This window comes from Piliocolobus tephrosceles, chromosome 19 (genome assembly GCF_002776525.5).
Source record: "Piliocolobus tephrosceles isolate RC106 chromosome 19, ASM277652v3, whole genome shotgun sequence".
NCBI classification, from domain to species: domain Eukaryota; kingdom Metazoa; phylum Chordata; class Mammalia; order Primates; family Cercopithecidae; genus Piliocolobus; species Piliocolobus tephrosceles.
In genome coordinates, this window is record NC_045452.1 from 36,838,308 (window position 1) to 36,861,723 (window position 23,416).

The window sequence follows — 23,416 nt, forward strand, 5'->3', positions numbered from 1 at the left end:
AGTATGTGGTGCACGCCTGTAGTCCCAGTTACTAGGGAGGCTGAAGTGGAAGGATTTCTTGAGCCCAGGAGGTGCAGGCTGCAGTGAGCTGAGATTGTGCTACTGCACACCAGCCTGGGTGACAGAGTGAGACACTGTCTCAAAAAAAAAGAAAAAAGAAAAAGAAAAAGAAAAAGGAAAGAGGCGCCCTTCCACTCAGATCTGCTCAATGGAGTTACATGTCAGTTTACACTTCTCTTGTAAGCTGCTCCTTGGCTTGCAAGCAGCATCCTTGTGCTGCGTCTTCCCATGCTTGTCTTTCTGTGTGTCTAGAGTCTGCGTGTCCAAATGTCCCCTTCCCATAAGGACACCAGTCAGGTTGGATTAGGGCCCACCCTAACAACCCCATTGTAATTTGATAAAAGAAAACCTTGACCAGACATGGTGGCTCACTCATGTAATCCCAGCACTTTGGGAGTCTGAGGCGGGCAGATCACCCGAGGTCAGGAGTTCGAGACCAGCCTGTCCAACGTGGAAAAACCCCGTCTACTAAAAATACAAAATTACCCGGGCGTGGTGGCACATTCCTGTAATCCCAGCTACTCCAGAGACTGAGGCAGAAGAATTGCTGGAACCCGGGAGGCAGAGGTTGCCATGAGCCAAGATTGTGCCACTGCACTCCAGCCTGGGCAACAAGCATGAAACTCCGTCTCAAAAAAAAAAAAAAAAAAAAGAAAAGAAGAAAAAAAAAGAAAAACTTCAGCTGAATTAAATTTAAAGAAGTTTAACTAAGCAACGAACCATTCACGAATCGGGCAGTAGGCTCAGACTCCAGCACGGTCACGTGGTGGAAGCAGATTTATGGACAGAGACAGGAAAGTGACACACAGAAAACGGATGTGAGGCAAGGAAACAGCCGGACTGCTTACAGCTCCGCCTTTGCCTCACTTGAACTAAGTACGGACAGTTGGCTACATTTGATTGGTCAGAACTCGATGACTGGCACAAGTGTAGGCTACGGTCATTTTATGCCTCCACCCGTTACAGTCCACTATGTACAGAGAAACCTTTAGGTCAAAGTTAAAATATGTAAGGGGGCAACTTTAGGCTAAACTTGATTTCACAATTTTAATCACCTCTTTAAAGGTGATTAAAGACCCCTTCTCCAGATATGATCCCATTCTGAGGTGCTGGGGGTTCTGGCTTCCACATAGAAGAACACAGTTGGGCCGTAACAGTGGTATTTGTTACCTGCAACCAAGGAGCCCTGGCCAATGCACATAATTAGAGTGCCGTCACCATTGTTCACCACTGTTCACCACTGTGTGAGGCGAGGCAATTCTGCTGTGGGTGACAAGAAAACAAAGTGGATTTTGGGAAACTGGAGGTGTGTCAGACGCATATGGAGGCACACACTCGTAAGGAAAGTTCAAGGTGGATAGTGAGGGAGTGGTCCCCCATGAGAAATGCTATGTGATGAGAAGGATGGAACCAACAAGAACGTCATTAGGGAGAGAAAAGGACAAGAAGGCCTCATCACAGGGAACCGATGGTGCACTCCAGGCTGACAACTCCTACAGCCCTGAACCAGCATCTCACGGTGACGACCCTGTGCACTTGGCCCTGGAAATACGCAGTAAACATGGGCTGCTCTGAGGATCATGCGGGGCTGCAGCCGGGCTCAGGAACCCTCACCCAGAACCTCTTAGACGAAGCAAGAGCATGTGTTAGCCCCAGGCTCCCTCCACCTCCTGGTCCCCAGCTGAGATCTCCATTACCATGACCCTGGTGGGGAAGGTGGAGAGAGGGAGAGGACGCACGACTGCCTCGTGGCCAGAATTCAGGCGTGCGGTCCTTCTACCCTCCCACACCTCTATGAGGTGTTCACCTCCTCTTTCCCTCATTTTCCACTACGTGCTGTCAATTGATTTAATAAACAGCAGGTTTCACACCTTAATTTGGTCTGCGCACCCCTTTGTTCTGCCACTGGCCATGTACTCGGAGACCACAATTGCTTCTAGATAATTTCCCACACAACAGGGTTCTGTTCAGGGCATGTATTGAACTAAAGGTCAGACCAGGAACTAATTCTCGAAGCCAAGCTGTAGCTTAAGTTCATATTTGTAGGGTCATCAGGAAAGACATTGTTAAGAAAACTCCCTCACCTTTCTTTGCAAGTAGAGGGAGGGGTGGTTTGTTGCAATATTTTATTTTTATGAGTCTGATAAGAAACATCAGCTCATAAGAAAGAAACACATGCCTGGCAAATCCCAGTCCTAATAACGTACCAGAAGGAAGGGATGCCCATTAGGCTCCCTGACTTAAAGGTCCAAGCAGACAGAAGACACCAGTTGGTAACACAAGAATAAATAGTATTATTTTTAAAGGATTTCTCACTTGTTCTTTTCAGCTCTTAACAGTGCCCTGAGCTGGACATTTTTGAGGTAGCAAACAGACTAACTTAGACCAAACCACTCATGCCCACACATGCCCACACATGCACATGCTACAAGGGGACTCAGTGAAGCTAAAGGCAAGTATTGGAAGGATTTTCTACATTTCATCTGATCTAGTCTATCAGTGTTGAGAAGTGGGAAGGGCTGAGCTTATTTATTTATTATATCTTATGGGCAAGCTAACAGGTGAGTCTGCCACAGTTTCCTGTTTGCAGAAGACAGGAAATTTCTGGTTCAAAGATAAATGACTTTATTACTCATGCTACAGCAAGCAGTATGAAGAAAGGTTACTTGTGTTGGTTCTGTTTGCCTCCAAGTCCCCCAAGGGACTGGGACCGGGAATGCGCTCAGATGGGTGCCTGCACACACAGTGGGTTGCCTTGTGGGAGAGAAGCCTTGGATTTAGGGATCCAAGTGTTTTATAAGGGACAGTGAGCTCGCCTGCTCTTTGCTCCAGAGGGAGACACCTTATCCACTTTCCAAGATTGTTTGTGACCCAAACATCCTTGGAGAGATAGTCTGGAAGAAAGAACTGTTTTCATTGCCTCCTATGCATTTCGTTGGTGAGGGGGGATTTCACCCTAGGACGACGGGATGGCTGAACACGCCACCCCAACACCGCATAGGTGAGAACAATGGCAGTTTGTGAGTCCCATATCCTTACAGCCCAGGGGCTGAGGACATTGTGCCATGTGGGACCATACAGTGGTGGCATTCAGGAGCAGAGAGAATAAGCAAAGGCTGTGGGAAGCAGGCTTTGTAGTATCAAGAGGGTGTGGTGGCCAGTGGCTCCCACAGGAGGATGCAATTGGCTTGTTTAAATAATTCTGTGGGCTGGCAGAAAACTGAACTCTGCTGCTCACAGATAAGCAAGCACAGTGCCTAATCCCTTGATAGGGAGGGCTGTTTGGCTAGGGGACCTTACCCATGGGAGTAGAGATGGGAGGGGTACTTCCGGTGAGGCTGCTTGAGGCCCTCTCTGTTTCACCAAATGTCAAGGCAGCACTTAATGTTGTGACTTAAGTTTAGGTCTTACGCCATAAGGTTAGTTAGTTTCTTACTCACAGGATGTGCAGAAATGCGAGAAATTTATAGAGAATTGTCTCCCAACAACCAGTATACTAAATATCTTATTTTCAGGACAAGATTATAGAGGGAGGAGAAAGGATTAAGACTCATTTCTGTAACATTTCATTAAGAAAAATAGAATGCAAATATTTCCCTCCATTATTATTTTAAAATTTGATTTTTAGACAGCTTAAGACTACAATATAGGGGTATGTGGATATTTGTTTTCTTTTTTGGGAGTCTTGGTCCATCACCCAGGCTGGAGTGCAGTGATACTATCTCGGCTCACTGCAACCTCTCTGCCTCCTGAGTTCAAGTGATTCTTCTGCTTCAGCCTCCTAAGTAGCTGGGATTGCAAGCATGAGCTACGATGCCTGGCTAATTATTGTATTTTTAGTAGACACAAAATTTCACCATGTTGGCCAGGCTGTTCCTGACCTCAGGTGATCTGCCTACCTAGGCCTCTCTAAGTGCTGGGATTATAAGTGTGAGCTACCGCACCCGGCCTGGATTTTTTAAAGGACTACACAGTAAATATTGTAGGTTTTGGGGGCCTTACAGTCTTTGTCACAATGAATCAACTCTGCATTGTAGCTAGAGTAGCCATAGATAATACGTAAATGAATGGACTTAGCTATATTTCAATAGAGCTGTATTTAAAAAACAGGCAATTAGACCAAGAGCCATCATTGTCCAACCCCTACTGTCATCTACCATTTTATTTTGACATGTGATAACCTAAATGGTTAGAATACTTTTCAGGTTTAAGGCTGGTCAGATCATGTCTTGTCTGAGCATGGTCTTAACTAAACAACCCATTCAGATACTAAAGAGACATTTACAAGTAATTTACATCTCAGTAAAGTCTTCTCAAAAAAGTGCAAAGAGGGCGGGGTGCGGTGGCTCATGCCTATAATTCCAGCACTTTGGGAGGCCGAGACAGGCAGATCACGAGGTCAGATTGAGACCATCCTGGCTAACATGGTGAAACCCCGTCTCTACTAAAAAATACAAAAAAATTAGCCGGGCGAGGTGGTGGGTGCCTGCAGTCCCAGCTACTCCGGAGGCTGAGGCAGGAGAATGGCGTGAACCCGGGAGGTGGAGCTTGCAGTGAGCCGAGATTGCGCCACCGCACTCCAGCCTGGGCGACAGAGAAAGAAACCCCCCCCCAAAAAAAAAAAAAAAAAAAAAAGTGCAAAGAGTAATTACCTTGCACAGCACATTAAAAATGTGCTAAAATTTATGTCCCTCCAATTGTATCTCCCAAATATAATAAGACATTTCTAATTTCATTCTTCCCCAGACTCAGTATTAACACTCTCATCAGTACTGGTTTATCTGTTTATGTCTTCTATTAGCTTTGGTCAAGTTCTTTATGATGTAGATAAATTTAGTCCTGGGCTCTAAAAAATTCTACTCTTCACCCACTATATTCATCAGCACAACACAACTCTGGAATCCTGGGATGCTGGGAAGAGAAATTGAATGTGTAAGTCACTCAGCCTTGCCCTTCGACACTCAGAAACATTCAGCATGTAAATATTAGTAATAAAATACTCTCCCCCCATAATAGTATAAAGATGAGATATTAGCACACTTGGATTTTAGGAGATGCGTTGGAGAGCGTATGATAAGTTTTCACTGCACCTCCCCTTTACAGACAAGGAAACTGATTAAGAGAAGAGGCTTGCCTCATTTACTTGCATACATTCATGTTGTCCATGCCCAGATATTATTTTATGAATTTCAAAAGGTAATTTGAGTGACGGGCAACGCTAGGTGGCAAATTTCTATCTCCCAGACTCCTGGGATGTCAGTTACCTGTTTCTCCACTGACTCCCTCTCATTCAGTCTACCATGTGCCACAGCTAGGATGGCTTCGGACATGCACAGGAATGAGGCATGGGCTTGACTCTGGATCTTTCCTCCATTTGCTTGCTGTGTTGTTTGGGCAAACGATTTTGCCTATGTGATGATAAAATGGGGGTGATCATTTTAACCCTGCTTTGGATTGATGTAAGGATTAAAAAGATATAGCAACAAGTAAAATTCTTAGAATAATGCCTGGCACATGTAAACCTGTAGTAAGCATTAGTTTTTCTCTTTGGTGCAATTAGTAAAGGACCCAGAGAAGCAAAAAATTCACTTACAGTATGGGTGTGGCTAAGTGTTATGATTCACATAGATAAAGGGCGCTGTGGAGAACTGGGTGAAGAGTACCTGTCTTTACTCTGGAGGAAATAAAGGGAGGCTTCAAGGAGGAAGTGACTCCTGAGTTAAGAGCTGAGGGAAAGATGAGTGTTAGCAAGGCAAAGGGCAGGGGAAGGGTGCTGTGGAGGTGGAGAGCACACATGAGCCAAGGCTCCAAGATAAGAGTGTGTTTAGAGAAATGCAGACTCGTGTGTGATGACGCAGGGCTTAGCAATAAAAGGAGGTGGCGGCACATGTGGAGTCCAGTTCGTTCATGAAGGGTCTTGCTTTTCATACTCAGGAGTTTGGTCTTTACCCTACAGGCCGTGAGGAGCCAGAGAGTGACAGAGAAGTGACACAGATTTTTATTATATAAAAATTAAGCAGGGCCGGGCATGGTGGCTCACGCCTGTAATCCCAGCACTTTGGGAGGCTGAGACGGGCAGATCACGAGGTCAGGAGATCGAGACCACCCTGGCTAACACGGTGAAACTCCATCTCTACTTAAAAAAAAAATACAAAAAATTAGCCGGGTGCAGTGGTGGGCGCCTGTAGTCCCAGCTACTCGGGAGGCTGAGGCAGGAGAATGGTGTGGACCCGGGAGGCGGAGCTTGCAGTGAGCCGAGATTGCACCACTGCACTCCAGCCTGGGCGACAAAGCGAGACTCTGTCTCAAAAAAAAAAAATTAAGCAAGATTTTTTTTTTCCTGGACAGGGACACCACCATTTTCATTTTAGAGTCTAGTTAGGAGACAGTTGTAGTGAACCAAGTGAGAAATCCTGCAGACTGGACAGGATTGTAAACTCGAATGCTGACAGAGGCCAAGCAGGGGCCATAGCTGAACAAATTCAGCCAGGTGGGAACTGGCTGGAGCAACCTGGAGAATTCATGTCCTGTGTTAAGGGATGCCTGTAACTTCAGCCTAAAGCACTTCTTAATTTTCTTTAAAGTTCCTTGAAGAGCAGATTTGCAAGTGAGAGCTTCTCTAAACTTTTGTTCACCCGAAAAATTGTTTTGAAAGCATATATTCAGAGTGTAGAACTTTTCCCTAGCACTTACACATGTTATCCCACTGTCTTCTGGTTTGCATTATCAGATAAAAAGAAATACTTGATCAAGAATGCGTATTGAGTAAATAGTACTGTGTTATCAAGTCATTATTGTTATTACGTTCTCCTCCATGCCGTATGTCTTTGTCTTAGCCCATTTTCTGTTGCTAAGTTGAAACTGGTGATTTATAAGAAATGAACTTCATCTCTTACAGTTCTGGAGACTGGGATGTCCAAGGTTGAGGGGCTGCGTCTCTTGAGCGCCTTCTTGCTGGTGGGGACTCTCAGACGTGTCCCAAGGCAGCCTAGGGCATTCCATGGAGAGGGCAAGGGTGTGTCAACGTGCTAGCTCAGGTCTCTCTTCTTACAAAGCCACCAGGTCCCCTTCCACGATAACCCATGAGCCCATCATCCCATGAATCCATTCATTCATGAGTGGATTAATTCATTCATGAGAGCAGAGGTCTCAGGATTCAATCACCTCTTAAAAGCCCCACCTCTCAATACAGCCACACTGGGGATTAAGTTTTGACATTAGTTTGGAGGGACATTCAAACCCTAGAAGTCTTTTTCTCCAGCTGCTTTAAGAATTTTTTAAATCACGGGATTTTCAACAGTCGAATCATGCTGTGCCTTGATGTAATTTTTTTTTTTTTGTATTTATTTTCCTTGAAATTCTTTGAGCCTCTAAGATTTGTAGGTTTATATTTTTCAACTTCAGAAAAATCTAATGAATATTTACTCAATACTCATTCTTGATCAAGTATTTCTTTAAAATATTTTTTTTCTCTCCTCTCCTACTGGTACATCAATTACATGTATGTCAGACTGCTTGACACTGTCTCATGGTCATTGGAATCCTGTTTATTTGTTTAGTCCTTTTTCACTTTATGCTCTAGTTTGCATAGTTTATCTTGCACTGGCTTCATTCAAGTAAACTGACCATTCCTCTGCAGTATCTAAGAGTATCTAATCTAAAACCCACACAGTGTATTTTTCATTTCAGATGTTGTATTTTTTATTTCTAAAATTTGTACCTGCTTAATTTTTAGTTTCCATCTATCGAGATTTCTTTTCGTTCCTTTATTATATTACGTTCTTCTTTCAATCTGAACATTTTATGCCATGTCTAAGTCTGTTTTTGTTCACAGATTTTTCTAATGGGTGTGGGCCATGTTTCCCAGTTCTCTCCACACATCTAGTAAACTTCTGATTTTCTGTTAGACATTAGGGATGTTACGTTGTGTATTTAGGTTTCACTGTCTTCATTAGTAAAGTGTTGGGAGCTTTGCTCTCTCAGGTAGTGTCATCAGTTGAATTATTCCTCCCAAATTCATATATGAAGCCTTAAATTCCATTACCTAAGAATGTGACTACATTTGGAGACAGTGTCTTAAAAGGGATAATCAAGTTAAAATGAGGCTCTTAGGGTGGGCCCTGGTTCAATCTGACTGGTGTCCTTATAAGATGAGAGACACCAGGGATGTGCGTGCACAGAGGAAAGACCATGTGAGATATGGGAAAACACAGCCATCTGCAAGCAGAAAGAGGCCTCAGTAGAAACCAGATGTGCTGACACCCTATCTTGGACTTCTGGGCACCCGAATTGTGAGAAAGTACATTTCTGTTGGTTAAGTCACGCAATCTGTAGTATTTTGTTATAGCAACCTGAGTGAACCAACACAAGCAGTGAATTTAGTTGGAGGTTAACTTGATTCTTGCAAGACTCGTTTTAAAGTTTTGTTCAAATGGGTTTAGAGTAGCTTTCCTCTAGAAAGATCAGGCTTCCTTTTACGGCATGGCCTTTACTGAATGTTTGAAGTGGTCAACACCTCTGGCTGCTCAGAGTTCAGATGCTTTCTGGCCCCAGGAACCCTGCACTAGTCATTCAGTTCAGCCTCCCCAGTGACTGTTCTGTCCCCAGGAGCTGTTTAGCCTGGCCTTGTGGGCATGAACAGCACAGTATTTGAAGAAAAGCTTAAAGGACCCCCATTTATATTTCTGGAGCTCCCTTCTCTTACCCTGATAACCCGCCTGCCTCAGAAGCTTCTAGTTCCGGCCTCTGTGTCCTCAGCCCAGTGGAACTGCGGTACTATTCGGGTTCCCCTCCCTGTGATGTAGTCTGGAGAGTGTCTCCAGGAAACCAAGGCAGCCGTGGGACTCCCCCTATTGTTTCCCTTCTCTCAGGGATCGCTGTCTGGCCCTGCCTGCTGCTCAGCAACTGCAGTTGAGCAGTTACTCATGTAGTTTTAGAGTTCAGCCTCATGGTGGGAGGCTAGCCTCGTAGCCATGACTCCATAGTCAAAAGCGGAGGTCCACATGGGTGATATTTGAGGTGGTTCCCATTTGTTGACTTTCTATGTGAAATGATGGACAGTATCATCCCCAAAGTGTGCAGAATGGAAGTGAGCAGGGGTGGAGAAGGATAGACAGAAAGGAGGGTGCCAGCCCTGAGTGCCTGGATGGTGCTGAGATCGTGCATTGAGAGTGACAACAATCCAAGGCAAGTGTCGGCCATGCTGGGCAGATAGCGTAGGCACAGAGACAGTGCGACACAGCAGTGAGGAAGACGGTGGGTGAAGACAGCACCATGGAAATCAGGCTGGAGAAGCAAGAAGGAAGGACAGACAGGAGGGGGCTCACGCGGAGGTAGGGGATTGGAGGGCTTCAGGATTGAGACAAAGGTGTGGTGGCAGGGAGAATGTTAGGAGATTAGGACATCCTGGGCAGAAAGGACATTTGCATACCGTCTTTCAGAGGTAGAGCTCAAGTTCTGAGTGTGGTCACAGGAGGGCGGCAGGAGTGGCAGAAGTGGAGTAGAGATGGAAGTTCCTAGAGGTGAGGAAAAATAAAATCTGAGCGACTGAATTTGGATGAAACGTCCACCGCCATGTTGAAGATGTCTGGGATGTGACCAAGTCTTAGCGTGACAAGGAACACGATGAACTCACTGCTGAATTTCTTAACAAAAGGGACAGGCTGCACCAAGGTTGGTAGATGACAGCAAGGCAGGGACTCCGGACATGGTGCCCTTCCCAGCCTGCATCTCCAAGGAGGATGGTTTTTGCATGAGGGTGAAGACTTGGGGCTCAAAGTCAATGTCCAGCCCCCCCGTCTGAGCCCATGTGATGGGGAGGTGGCCAAGTACAGTTGTGCAGGTTGTGAGCAGCTCCACTTTCAACCAGCAATGCCACTCTATTGCAGACGTCCCATCTCATGTAATGGTTTCGCAATTCTGTGGGCATTCAGTGTCCCTGCGTGGGGGCCTGAGCAGAATTCAGGGGAAGCATCCCTAGGACAACACGGGCTTCCGCCAGGGCCAAGAGAGTGCGAGAGGCTGAGAAGCGGTCTCTCTTGCATGGGTCAGGCGGTTGCAGCAGCAGGAATCCTGAAGGGGCTGCAGTGAGTAGTTGGAAGTCGGGTCGATGGGGAGGAAGCAGAGAGGAGAGGTGGGTGGGAATATGAGTGAAAACAATGACTCAGGCAACGACTCAGGCACTTATGTCATGATGGTGACTAAATGGACCTGCCAGAGTTTTCACGGATTGAGTCCCCGTGGCTGCCCAGTGGTAAACAGGCAGCGGCAAGTCTGGAGGCACTTGACCTGGATCCAGAGGAGACCTGGAGGATGGAGCCTGGAGGACGGGGGCCTGGAGGATGAGGTCCTGGAGGACAGGGGCCTGGAGGATGGAGTCTGGAGGATGGGGGCCTGGAGGATGGAGTCTGGAGGACTGCAGCATAGAGGGCGGGGCCTGGAGGACGGGGGCCTGGAGGATGAGGTCCTGGAGGACGGGGGCCTGGAGGATGGGGGCCTGGAGGATGGAGTCTGGAGGATGGGGGTCTGGAGGACGGGGGGCTGGAGGAGGGCAGCATGGAGGGCGGGGCCTGGAGGACAGGGGCCTAGAGAATGGGGGCCTGGAGGATGGAGCCTGGGGAACAAGGGCCTGGAGGACGAAGCCTGGAGGATGGGGACCTGGAGGACGGGGCCTGCTCTCCAGACCCTGAGGACAGCCCTGTGGTGGACCAAGAATTTTGGGTTTCCTGCGTCTCTGGGCCCCTGACCGCTCAGCCATCAGAAAGAGACTGGCAACCCCCTGCCACTTCCCGGGGTGCCGAACTTCGGGTCCCCTCTGTCCTTCCCACCACACCTTCCCCTCTTTCTTTCCAGGTGTCTCCCCTCTGGCTGCTGTCCTCTCTGTCCAGTCCACAGACTCCTCCTCCAGCACATCTTACCCCGGGGAGGCCATGGACGGGGTCCCAGGTGCCATCTTTTAGGAGATGCAGAGCGTTCCCATGGAACAAAAATAACCCATTTCAGGGGTTGGCTGAAAATGAACTTATTAAAACCTGCCTGTCACAGGCTGCTCCGCTGACCCTGTTAGTCTCATCTCCGCGGAGAGCAGCTCCTCCTGCTGAAGATGAGACAAAGCACATGGTGCAGTGGCTGGGGAGGCTCTAACCACAACACCGGGAGCAGTCTCTTCCCTCCTCTGAGATGCTTCCCTTCCTCGGGGAGGGTCTTTTCCTTGCTACCTGCTGGCCTGTTCATTTCCCCTAGTGAACTGGGCCCTAATATTTTCTAAATCCCTATGGTGCTGCCCACTCTATCAGTAGAAATGCATGGCTTATCCCTTCCCGGGTGTGACCCTGTGTATGCCCGGCCCCAGACCTGCACATGGCTGGTTTTTCACGTTGGCAGCCTGGCACAACCCAAGTCCCTGGCCAGGGCAGGAGGCCTCACCAAGCAGGGAGTCACCCTCTCCCGGAAGCCTCGCCTGCACAGAGCACGGCTGCCACTTGCCTCCTGTTCGCCTCCACGGTGGCAGGGCTGGGCCACAGGAAAGAGAAGGAAGGTTATCAAAGGGCTGGGGCCATGGTGCAGAGAAGAAAGGTTATCTGTGCTTGTTGGACAAACAGAGAAGAGATTATAAAACATACCCGGCAGTGGGCGCCATGCATTCTGCAAGCCCTCCTGGGGTGCAGCTGAGCTGGACATGGGACCACGAGACGCCCAGCTCCTGGCAGTGCTCCTCATCCTGGGGCTGTGTGCCCTGGTGGGGGGTGAGAAACCCTGTAAGTGAAGGACAGGGTCTCCTTATGTGCTTTCTTTATTTCTCTTAAAGAAATACATTTACTTGAGAGGGGAAGTAGCCATAAAGGCATCTGGCCATGTGTGTTGTTCACATGGGATTTCCCGCTGCTCAGGAGGGTGGCTCCGAGAAGAGCCTCCCTCCTAGGGAAAGGCTGAGTGACGGCAGGTGTCAGTGGACCCCGTGTCAGGCTAGGAGGGCATTCCCACCAAGGGTCCTTGGAGTTCCAGAGCACTCACCTGTCACCTCGATCTTAGCCTTGGGTCCATCTGTTCATCTTCCTCTAAAAAGGATTTTTTTTTTTTTTTTTTTTTTTGCTTTTTCACACAGGATCTGGTTTGCCGCCCAGGCTGGAGTGCAGTGGTGTGATCTTGGCTCACTGCAACCTCTGCCTCCCGGGCTCAAGTGATCCTCCCACCTCAGCCTCCTGAGTAGCTGAGACCACAGGTGTGGACCACCATGCCTGGCCCATTTTTGTTTTTGTTTTTTTTGTATTCTTTGTAGAAATGGGGTTTTGACATATTGCCCAGGATGGTCTTGAACTCCTGAGCTCAAGCAATCTGCCCGTCTCGGCTTCCTAAAGTGCTGGGATTATAGGTATGAGCCACCATGCTTGGCTTTTTTTTTTTTTCTTTTAAACTAATATAACAATTTCAGCAAAGCCCTATCAGTTTCTCAAGAGGAAACAGCATTGCTTAAATATGGGCAAGATAAGACTTTGTGTTTCTCTATGTGGCAGCAAGACAGTAGAGGCATCCCCTAAAATTCCTGAGAAGGAGCACTGTGGTCTGGGGTACCAGGGCGGGGCTGACCGAGGGTCTTTCCACAGCCGCCTGCCAGTGCTCGAGGCTGAGCCCCCAAAAAAGGACGGACTGTGGCTTCTCTGGCATCACCAGCGACCAGTGCTTTGACAAAGGATGCTGCTTCGACTCCAGTGTCGCTGGGGTCCCCTGGTGTTTCGAACCCCTCCCGAAGCAAGGTAATCTTCCAGGGAAGCCACACCCTCTTCCTGGGCTGCCATAGCTTCACAGGCAGAGATCAGAGCAGGGGCTGGAGGAGGCCCAGTTGCTAGTGTAGGGTTAGCGTGGGTGGGTTAGTCTGGGGCTAGCCCTGGTTGGTTAGTCTGGGGTTAGCCCAGGTTGGTTAATCTGGGGCTAGTCCAGGTTGCTTAGTCTGGGGCTAGCGTAGGCCGCTTAGTCTAGCGGTAGCCCAGGTTTGTTAGTCTACAGCTAGCCTGGACTGTCAGTCTCGAGGTAGCCCAGGTTGGTTAGTCTGGGACTAGCCTGGACTGTTAGTCTAGAGGGTAGCTCAGGTCAGCCAACAGTGAGATGAAAATGTTCCACCTATCCCGTTTCTACACCGTTATTTCCTTCAGCAGACATGTATGTGTGGAGCCATCCATTTTATTTTAGTTGAGAAAAAGAAAAAAAACCAATAATAGTTCTCCTCTAGCTTTTGAAGGGTGACTTCTGAGGAAGCTTCCATGGGGAAATGAAGGTTATTTAATAGGACAGTAGTAACATAAGGGCTGACAGACCTCAGATGTTAGGGAAGGAAGTGAAGCCTTCTAGAGTTCTTTGGGAGTGAGTTTTAGGTCAGCGCAAGGGATCAGGACTCAAGTCGTAACCGCCGAGGAGTGCTCAAAGGAAGATTGCATGTGTGCCGTGCACCTGTGTGCGTGGAACCGGGCACGTCCTCTGGAGAAGGGCGATTCTTCCCCCAGATTGTTGCTGGGAGGCTTGCTGGGCCCGGCGGGTAAACCAGGCCGATGGTGGATTGTTCACAAGTGCCCACTGAATGGCAGTGTCTTTGGGTACCAATACCGTGTCCAAACGCTTTCCGTCATTCCAAGGTGCCCACAAACCTTTTCTCATCTTGGTCAGGGGAACCACCCCATTTAAAGAGGATAACACTGAGTTCTGAGAGGCAAAATGATTTCCCCAAGGTGGGGGACTCCAGAGCTTCCGACTGTGACCACCCCACATGGGCCCCACCTTTGGGGAGGACAGGCCAACCAAGTGTCGCTGGGGCGGACACTTCCACAGTCCCAGGGGGAGATGGTCCCAGGGGATGCTGACCCCGGCAGCACCTCTCGATCCACGGAGGCTGCAAACCAGTGCTGCTCTCGGAGGAGGAAGGGGTGGAGCTCTCCAGGACACAGCAGGCCTGACTGGGTCTCGGTGTCGTCCCTGTCCCATGGCAGAGTCAGAGCAGTGCGTCATGGAGGTCACAGACCGAAAAGACTGTGGCTACCCAGGCATCAGCCCCGAGGAATGCGCCTCTCGGAACTGCTGCTTCTCCAACCTCATCTTTGAAGTGCCCTGGTGCTTCTACCCGAAGTCTGTGGAAGGTAACGTGTCTGTGGGACGCGCCCTCTGGTTCCTGGACACCATGATTCCTCCTCCGTCCCTAGAGGTGGGGTGCAGGGAGGGCAGCTGCCTCGCTTCCTCAACGCCATCGAGGCCAGGGCCCCTGCCTCCTATGGGATTCTGAAGGCAATTCCAGAATGTTCTTGGCAAAGACAGCGTCTTTTCAATAAGTTTATAACCTCCGGCATTGCCACTGCGTCATCTGTGATGGTTCTAGAAACAGCAGCTCATCCCTGTCGCCTCCCCAGGTGTTGCAATCTTCAGGGGCATTGCCTCTTTTATTGCAATCTGATCTGTGTTTGGAGGCTACAGAGTGTCTTGCGCTGTGCTGGGTACCAGAAAGGGCCCAATTCAAGCAGACCTGGCCCCTCCTCCCGTGGCCTCCCCGTTCTCCCCCACATGTTCCCGAGTGACAAACGTCCCCCACAACGTCCTGCTCCCGGCAGTCCTGGGAGGGTCCCGCCCACAGAAGGGAACGGGTCCACTTCTCCCAGCCACTTAGTGACAGCGTATTCTTAACACAGAGTATAACAAGATAAAAAAAAAAAAGACCAAGCAGATCCAGGAAAATGGGGAAACAGCGTGCTGGTCCTTGAAGGATGCCTTTTCTTAGGATATCAAAGTATTCCAAAGAGCAAAATAGTTCATGTTCAGGATTTTCTGAGTGATTTTCTTATGTGACCTAAAGGTCATAAGAAAGGTCTGGGGAGAACGCGCCCCACAGAGGAAACTCTAGCCTGGGGTGGGGGGATTTGGTCCCTTTACATCTCCTCCCCGGCAAAGGGGCTCCTCTTCAGTAGGAAGCTCCTGGGCAAAGTGAGGTGGGCCCACCCCAGCTTCGCAGCCTAGGCGCCCCCATTTCTGGGGTTCCCTTACCAACCTTCTTGCATTTAAATTTCTAGACTGCCATTACTAAGAGAGGCTGGTTCCAGAGGATGCATCTGGCTCACTGGGTGTTCCAAAACCAAAGAAGAAACTTCAGCTCCTTGTCAGCTTCGTGTTTCATGAAATCCTGGGTTTTCTTAATCATCTTTTTATCATTTTCAATGGTTTAACATACCATTTCTTTAAATAAAACCCTTAAAATCTGCTAAATTTCATTCTGGTTTCATTAACGCAGAGGTGGTGATGGTGGTGTGCGTGTGTACACATGTATGAGTGTGTGTATACATGTGAATGTGTACATGTGTGAGTGTATGTGCAGGGGTTTTTTGTTTGTTTTGAGACATAGTCTTGCTCTGTCGCCCAGGCTAGAGTGCAATGGTGCGATCTTGGCTCGCTACAATCTCCCCTTCCCAGGTTCAAGCTATCCTCCTGCCTCAGCCTCCCGAGTAGCCAGGATTACAGGCACACATCATCACACTGCCTAATTTTTGTATTTTTAGTAGAGATGGGGTTTCACTATGTTGGCCAGGCTGGTCTTGAACTCCTGACCTCAAGTGATCCACCTGCCTCGGCCTCCCAAAGTGCTGGGATTATAGGTGTGAGCCACCACGCCTGGCAGTTTTAATGTCTCTTCAATTTTTCTAAGAGAAAAAATTCATCAAATACATTTAGGTTTCTCTAAAAGCAATAAAAAAGTATTGCACGTAAGTACATTTCAGAATTCACAAGTACTTTGTACCTCCCATTCTCTGTCCTTTTTATGAAAACTCAAATGACTAGCCCTAAAACCCTCTTGGAGTGATACATGACTTCAGACTGCAATTGTAAAACCCTTTCTCTTTGCCCAAATGCATCTCAGACCCCTTGCTTCCGAGATGGGTGTGCGGCAGCCGGTTGTCTCCTATTTCTAAAGCAAGCGGTGGGGGCCTTGGACCAGGTAAGCCAAAAGATTCTCTCTCAACTCTTTGCTTCTGTGTTTTCTGGCCTCTGCCTGAGGGTAGCTTTGGTAATGTGCTAACATTTGAGGATATTCAAGGGAGGACGTTCACAGCATTTCATTAAGGCAATGCCGACCGTGGGGAGATCACCATGTGAAAGACTCTTATTTACTAATTATTATTATTATCATACCAATTTACAGGGTACATGTACAGTTTTGTCACATGTGTGGTTTGCATAATAATCAAGTCAGAGCTTTTAGGGTGTCCACCAACTGAATCATGTACACTGTACCCGTTAACTAACTTCTCATCATCCACCCCCCACCCCCATCAACTATCCACATGTCCACTGTCCACCATTCCTGTGTGCATGTGGACACATTTTTAGCATCCACTTACAAATGAGAACAGGTGATATTTGACTTTCTGTGTCTAGTTTGTTTCACTTAAGATAATGACCTCCAGTTCCATCCATGTTACTGCAAAAGACATGATTTACTTCTTTTTATGGCTGAATATGATTTCATTGTGTGTATATACCACTTTTAAAATCCATTTACCTGTTGATGGACGCTTAGGTTGATTCCATACCTTTGCTATTGTGAATAGTGCTGCAATAAATGTACAAGAACAGGTGTATTTTTGATAGAATGATTTCATTTCCTTTGGATAGATACTCAGTAGGTACTGCTGCATTGAATAGTGGCTCTATGTTTAGTGGAAAGATTCTTTCGCGTCTCCTTTAAGGAGTCCTGGTGTCATTTAGCTTGGTGGTGGGAGTGCAGAGTGGATGATGCTAGGCCAGCCTTTCTGTTGCTTCCCCTGACACCCCTCTCCCACCCCAAGCCGACTGGCTTAGCAAACGTGTCACCCAATAGCCCACTCCTGTTGCCCTAAAAAATCCAAGACCTTGGCCCTCCAGGGTGGAGTGGGGCCAGTGCCACTAGCTTCCTATTGGAAGATGGGAGTATTAGGAGATAGGATTATAGGAGAGGGGTTGGTCAGCTTGCTGGGGGTGGGAACACCAGGAGTTGTTACCATGTGTGCGGGATGATGGCCCAGGTGGGTCACCGTGGGGAGGTTTTTAAAAATCTCTCAGATTCTCAGGCTTTCTGTTTGTAAAATATGAGTAATGATTACTTCCCTAGCAGGATTCTGGTGAGAATTAAAAATAATGTTTGTGGCTGGGCATGCTGGCTCAGGCCTGTAATCCCAGCACTTTGGGAAGCCAAGGGAGGAGGATTGCTTGAGCCCAGGAGTTCGAGACCAGCCTGGGCAACATGGTGAGACCCCATCTCTAAAAAAAATACAAAAAGTAGCCGGGCACACCTTTAGTCCCAGCTACTCAGGAGGCTGAGGTGGGAGGATTGCTTGAACCCAGGGAAGTCAAGGCTGCAGTGAGCTGTGATCACAGTACTGCACTCTAGCCTGGGCCACAGAGCGAGACTCTGTCTCAAAAAAAAAAAAAAGAAAAGAAAAGAAAAAGGGTCAGAATTTTTAAAAATTAAAAAAATATATAAAGTAAAAATGTTACAGTAAGTTGAGGATAATTTTATTATTGAAGAAAGAACAGTATTTTTTATAAAGGTCGTGTGTTTATAAAGTCTGTGGCATGACAGTCGTGTCCTGGGCCTTCGAATTCACTCCCCACTCCCTCCCTGACTCGCCAGGTCCTGCAAGCTCCCTTCGTGGTAAGTGCCTACTCACCGTCCCATTCTTTATCTTTCACACCATGTTTTGACTGTATCTTTTCTTTTTTCTTTTGTTTTGGAAAGGAGTCTCACTCTGTTGCCCAGGCTGGAGTGCAATGGTACCATCTTGGCTCACTGCAACCTCTGCCTCCCGGGTTCAAGTGATTCTCCTGCCTCAACTTCCCAAGTAGCTGGGATTACAGCCACTCGCCACCACACCCGGTTAATTTTTGTACTTTTACTAGAGATGGGGTTTCACCGTGTTGGTCAGGCTGGTCTCAAACTCCTGACCTCATGATCTGCTCATCTTGGCCTCCCAAAGTGCTGGGATTACAGGCGTGAGTCACCATACCCGGCCTTGGCTGTACCTTTCTATGTTTAGATACACAAACGCTTACCACTGCATTACAGTAGTTCCAGTGTTCAGATCCACGTTCAGTCCAGTCACTCTCTGCACAGGTTTGCAGCCTGGGAGCCAACCGTGCAGCCTGGGTATGCAGCAGGCGCTGCCCTCCAGCTGTGCATTAAGCACACTCTACCGTGTTCACATGACAAAACCCTTCATGACATGTTTCTCGTAACATTTCCCTGTCATTCAGTGCTGCATCGCTGTGTGTGTACAGGCACTTTAGTGCTGATTTATGGTGGGTATCTGTACAGTCTGCTCTGGCATTCATGTAGTTAAGCTCTATTAAGTCGCTGCCAGTACTGACCTAGTGAATCTGGAACCCTTGCTCCTGAGGAAGTACAGGGTCAGGCTTCTGCGAGCTTCTGGAAGCATTTCATCAACCAGCCATACGTAGCCAGGCTCGAGTGTGTTTCCTGTAGACACCTGACAGAGTGCACACGGTGGTTGCATTAACACTGAATTCCAGGCCGACATCCTGTCACCCAGTCCCACATCCTGTCACCCAGTCCCAGGGAGGCTGCCCTGACCCTGGTGTTTTCCCCGTATCCATATCGCCTCACGCTCAGGACACCAGACAGTTCCTCACCACGGCACATGGGGGCATTTTAAATGGGAAATCACCAATAACAGGGATAAAAACGTGGCACTACATAGACCAAGAAAAGGACACTTGTTCACAGTATGGATTGAGGCAAGAAGGCCATGTGTGGCTGGGTGCAGTGGCTCATGCCGGTAATCCCAGCACTTTGGGAGGCTGAGGCGGACAGATCACCTGAGGTCAGGAGTTCAAGACCAGCCTGGCCAACATGATGAAACCCTGTCTCTACTAAAAATACAAAAATTAGCCAGGTGTGGTGGCAGGTGCCTGTAATCCCAGCTACTCAGGAGGCTGAGGCAGGAGAATCACTTGAACCTGGGAGGTAGACGTTGCGGCGAGCTGAGATCGCGCATTGCACTCACCTGGATGACAAGAGCGAGACTCTGTCTCCAAAAAAAAAAAAAAAAAGAAAGAAAGAAAGAAAGAAAAAGGCCTTCTGTGACCTCAGTTGGGAATGTGCATGCCTGCAACCCAAATTTGTCACCACTTTGTACATTTCTACAAATGACCTTGAAAGCACCCCAAGTATTGATTTAAGGGTTACAAATAAATTTTAGTGAGTAGGTAAATTTGCAAATAGAGAATATGTAATGAGAATAGACTGCATATTCATTACATGCATTTTATATTCATTATCTTTAGTTTGGAGTTGTGGTACACGCGTAAATTTCTCTAGCTATTGCTTCAGGGGGCCAGCCCTGGTGTGAAGTCCCCCTCAACCCACCCAGCCTTAGAAGCCCAATCTGATCCCCCTGTGGGATGCTGGGCAGTTAATTGGAGTCAGGAGACTGCAATGAGGGCATGTGAATCAGATCTCAAAAATACCTATTGCACTTCTGCTCTACAGCAATTTCTCTCTCAGGCTCACTGTGTGGCCTTGGACAAGTTACTTAGACTTTTTGACCCTAGTTTTACTCACGTGCCAAACAGATATTCATAACATCTTCCCTTCCGGGCTTGTGATGAGGGCTCATGAGTTGAATCAGGATGTGCTTGGAACTGTTCTTGCTGTGATTGTTCATACACGCACATCCCGACATCCCAGGCCCATTCATCCGGGTAGACGCACATGGTCCTGGTTGTCTCACAGTGACTGTCCCAGTGGAGGGCACCCGGCTATCAGACCCTCAGCACTCCACCTGCTCACACAGGAGGCCAGCGCCTACCAAGCCCCCTCCATGAGCACATGGGGGCACCTTTCCCAGGGGCTCTGCCTCGCTTCCCTGTGACCCTGGCTAATGCTGTGATCCTGACACAGCCTCCCCACCCCAAGCTGGAACTCTGCTATTGCACCTCTCCCGGAAAGCCCTGGGGGTCTGCCCTCGCCAGTGAAATAGGTAGGGGTGGTGCCTTCTCTCTTGCTGCACTTGGCTGGGTGCGCCACGGCAAGGATGCCTGAGCCTTGGGGCCTCTGGGTGTGGAGCAAGCAGCTGTCTCTTCCTTGTGGAAGCAGCATGCACTCTGCAACCCACAAGGCCACCGTTTCAGGGGCATGCATGCAGGAATATACAGCGTGTGGCTTCTGGGTATGGTATGCAGTCACTCAGTACTGGCTGGGAGGGAGCAGCCCCCTCCTTCCTCCAGCTTGTGGAGGACCCAGGCCACAGGGAGGTGCAGCCTGGGCACAGTGGTGCCCTCTCAGTAACTAGCAGAGGCCCAGCGACCTCCAGGAAGGCTGGGCCAGGGCTGGTTCCCATGTGCAGGACCGCAGCTCCCTGACAGCCTGTCTCCTCTGACGCCGCATCTGTCCCCCCCCCCCCACCCGCCATCTGTCCCTCCCCCATCTGTCCCTCCCCCCTCTGTCCCTCCCTGCTGGCCCATTCCCCGAGTCAGCCCGTCTCTGCAACAGAGCTTCCCCTACCTCAGCCGCCTACCAGGTCTGTGTAAAGAGTGGTGAGAGGTTTTCGGCACCTTCCTGGGAACTTCCTCAGCTTCCAGGGAAACCAGGGGAGGGAGGAGTCGCCCCACTTCCGCTGAAGGGCTCTGATCTCAGCTCCGGCCAGGCCTCCAGCAGCGCGGACACCATCGCAGGACGGCAGCCAGCTTTCCACAGGGCCCAGTGGCTGCAGCCTCTGTGTTTGTTTTCTGTGATCCAAAGACTGCTCAGCACTTAATAATTGTGTGACTGAATGTGGCGCAACCAGAAATGCGGCTTAGAGGAAGGAAGGGCCCTCTATTCAACCTTCTGAGCGCACAGGGCGCATTAATTTAAGGTGTTTCCGCGTGAAGAATCTTACAGGTCAATGGTGCCCCGCAGCGCCCTCTGCTGTCCATGCTGGGGACAGACTCGCAGGCTTCCTGCAGCCTAATGGGCAAGTGGGTTCAGCTTTGGCATCTGATAACCCGCAGCTTCCTAATGTCTGGAGAAAGACCAGTGCCTATCACACGTTGCAAATTGCCCCGTCATTTCATCAATTCACTGTCTTCACATTAGTAATGCTGATGATGGCAATGCTCACGCCTTGAGATTTTTTAAAAATTCGTTTCTCGGAGGTATAATTCACATACAATAAAACTCACCCATTTTAAGTGAATCAGTTCGTTGAGTTTTGACATATGTATACAATTGTGTAAACACTACCACAATCAAGATGTAGAACATTCATTCCCTCCAAGAAAATCCCCTCGTGCCCTTTGCTGTCAATAGCCTCTCCCTAGCGCCAGAAAACCAAGAATCTACATTATTTCACTTTAGTTTAATTTCTTCTAGAATTTCGAATAAGTTTAATCACACAGGGCACATAGTGCACAGTGTTTGGAGTCTGTTTTCTTTCCCTCAGCACACAACTTTCTTTGAGATTCTTCCAGGTTGTTGCACGGAAGGGTAGTTTGTTCCTTTTTCATCGCTGAGTAGTATTCCACAGCAGGACACACTGCAATTCACTTACCCATTCACCAGGTGATGACATCTTGATTACTCTCAGCTTTTTACTATTATGGATAAAGTTACTATGAACAATTATGCACATGTATGTGAAGGGATTTGGGTAAATGCTTGCGGAAATGCCTTTTTTCTTGGATGTGTAGCTATGAGCAGATTTCTGGGTAGTACAGTGTTAATGTTTAACTTCCTAAGAATCTGAAAAATTGTTTCCAAAGTATTGAACCATTTTGCCTCCCCAGCAACAATGGAGGAGAATTCCAAATGCTTACTACATCTTTGGTTTCTTAGTCTTTCACATTTTAGCCATTTTGGTGTATGGAATGTGGTATCCTGTTTTCATTTTAATTTACATTTTACTAATAACTAAGGATGTTGAACATCTTTTACGGGCTTTTCACACATCTTCTCAGGTAAAATATCTGTCTAAATCTTTAACACGTTTTAAGTTAGGTGTTTTTTTCTTCTTAGTAATGACTTGTAAAATTCTTTATATATTTTGCATACAAGCCTTTTATTAGATATATTTTGTGCAAATATTTTCTCCTAACCTGTGACTTACCTTTTTGCTCATTTTCTTAAGAATATTTTTCAAAGAGAAAATATTTTTACTTTTGATGAAATCCAATTTTTATTTTATGATTCAAACTTTGTGTGTCCTATCTTAAAGTCTTTGCCTAATTCAAGGCCACGGACATTTTTTATTATATTCTCTTCCAGGAGTTTTATAACTTTAGTGCTTATGCTTTTGTCTATGACACATTTTCAGTTAATACTTTTGTATAAATTTGTGCATTTTCCTTTGTTTTTAAGTCTCTGAAAAATTTTTTGCAGCATTGGGTCTGTTAGGTACTTGACGCTTGGCTAGAATTTCCCTGTGAGATTATCTGGACATGGAGATTCTTACGGCTTTTTTTTCGAACCCCGAAAGAACCAGTCCTTCAAGGTGGATCACGGGGAGCCAACTGGGGCTAAATTCAAAATAGAGCCTAGTGGCCATTTGCTGCCCAGACGTCGCACACGTACTCTGCATTCCTGGAAACCCACACCTTTGCTTCGCTCTGGGACCTTCACAGCTGTCCCTGCTCACGCCTGTATCAAGGGCTGCTGGGAAGCCTCGCCTCGCCAACCCCCCCCCCCTCCCCACCACCCCGAGCTCACCAGGAGCATGTGTCCCACATCGACCAGTCAGAACTAAACAAGCGTCAACCAATCACAGCTAAGCAAGTCTGCACCTCCATTTGCATAGCAGACCAGAGTGGGAACCCAGGGGGAACTTTCTCTTTAAAAGACAGCCCCTCGGCCGGGCGCGGCGGCTCACACCTGTAATCCCAGCACTTTGGGAGGCCGAGGCGGGCGGATCAAGAGGTCAGGAGATCGAGACCATCCTGGCTTAAACGGGGAAACCACAAATCCCGTCTCTATTAAAAAAAATTAGCCCGGCGTGGTGGCGGCACCTGTAGTCCCAGCTACTCCGGAGGCTGAGGCAGGAGAATCGCTTGAACCCGGGAGGTAGAAGTTGCAGTGAACCGAGATCGCACCACCGTACTCCAGCCTGGGCGACAGAGAATCCGTCTCAAAAGAAAAAAAAAAAAAGACAACCCCTCTCTTTATTGTCTCATATCGCACCTTTGTTTTGCCCCGAAATGGGCGTCTTCCTGGTTTGCAAAATGTTTACTGGAATAAAGTCTCTTTCTTTAAAAAAAAAAAAAAAAAAAAAAGCAAAATCCTTTTTAGTGATTTTGTTGACAGCTCCTTGATAACGTTTTTCATTTCTTCTATGGCTTATTTCAGCCCCATCTCTCTATT

At 48.0% G+C, this 23,416-nt stretch overlaps 1 protein-coding gene and 1 long non-coding RNA gene across 2 annotated transcripts; one reads left to right on the plus strand and one right to left on the minus strand.

Annotated features, from left to right (window-relative positions):
• Positions 1-4,836: 4,836 nt before the first annotated feature.
• On the minus strand, positions 4,837-12,140 carry LOC111526400. The gene is made up of 3 exons (XR_002726354.2): positions 11,682-12,140; positions 6,957-9,575; positions 4,837-5,468 (listed from the first exon to the last, which is right to left on the minus strand). It is a non-coding gene; the product is annotated as an uncharacterized LOC111526400 (long non-coding RNA).
• Positions 12,141-12,586: 446 nt separating this feature from the next.
• TFF2 (trefoil factor 2) lies at positions 12,587-14,326 on the plus strand (the record flags this gene model as incomplete). The annotated part of the gene is made up of 2 exons (XM_031934602.1): positions 12,587-12,812; positions 14,037-14,326. Coding segments are annotated over 2 exons (516 nt in total), but the record flags the coding sequence as incomplete, so codon positions are not given.
• Between the last annotated feature and the right edge of the window lie 9,090 nt (positions 14,327-23,416).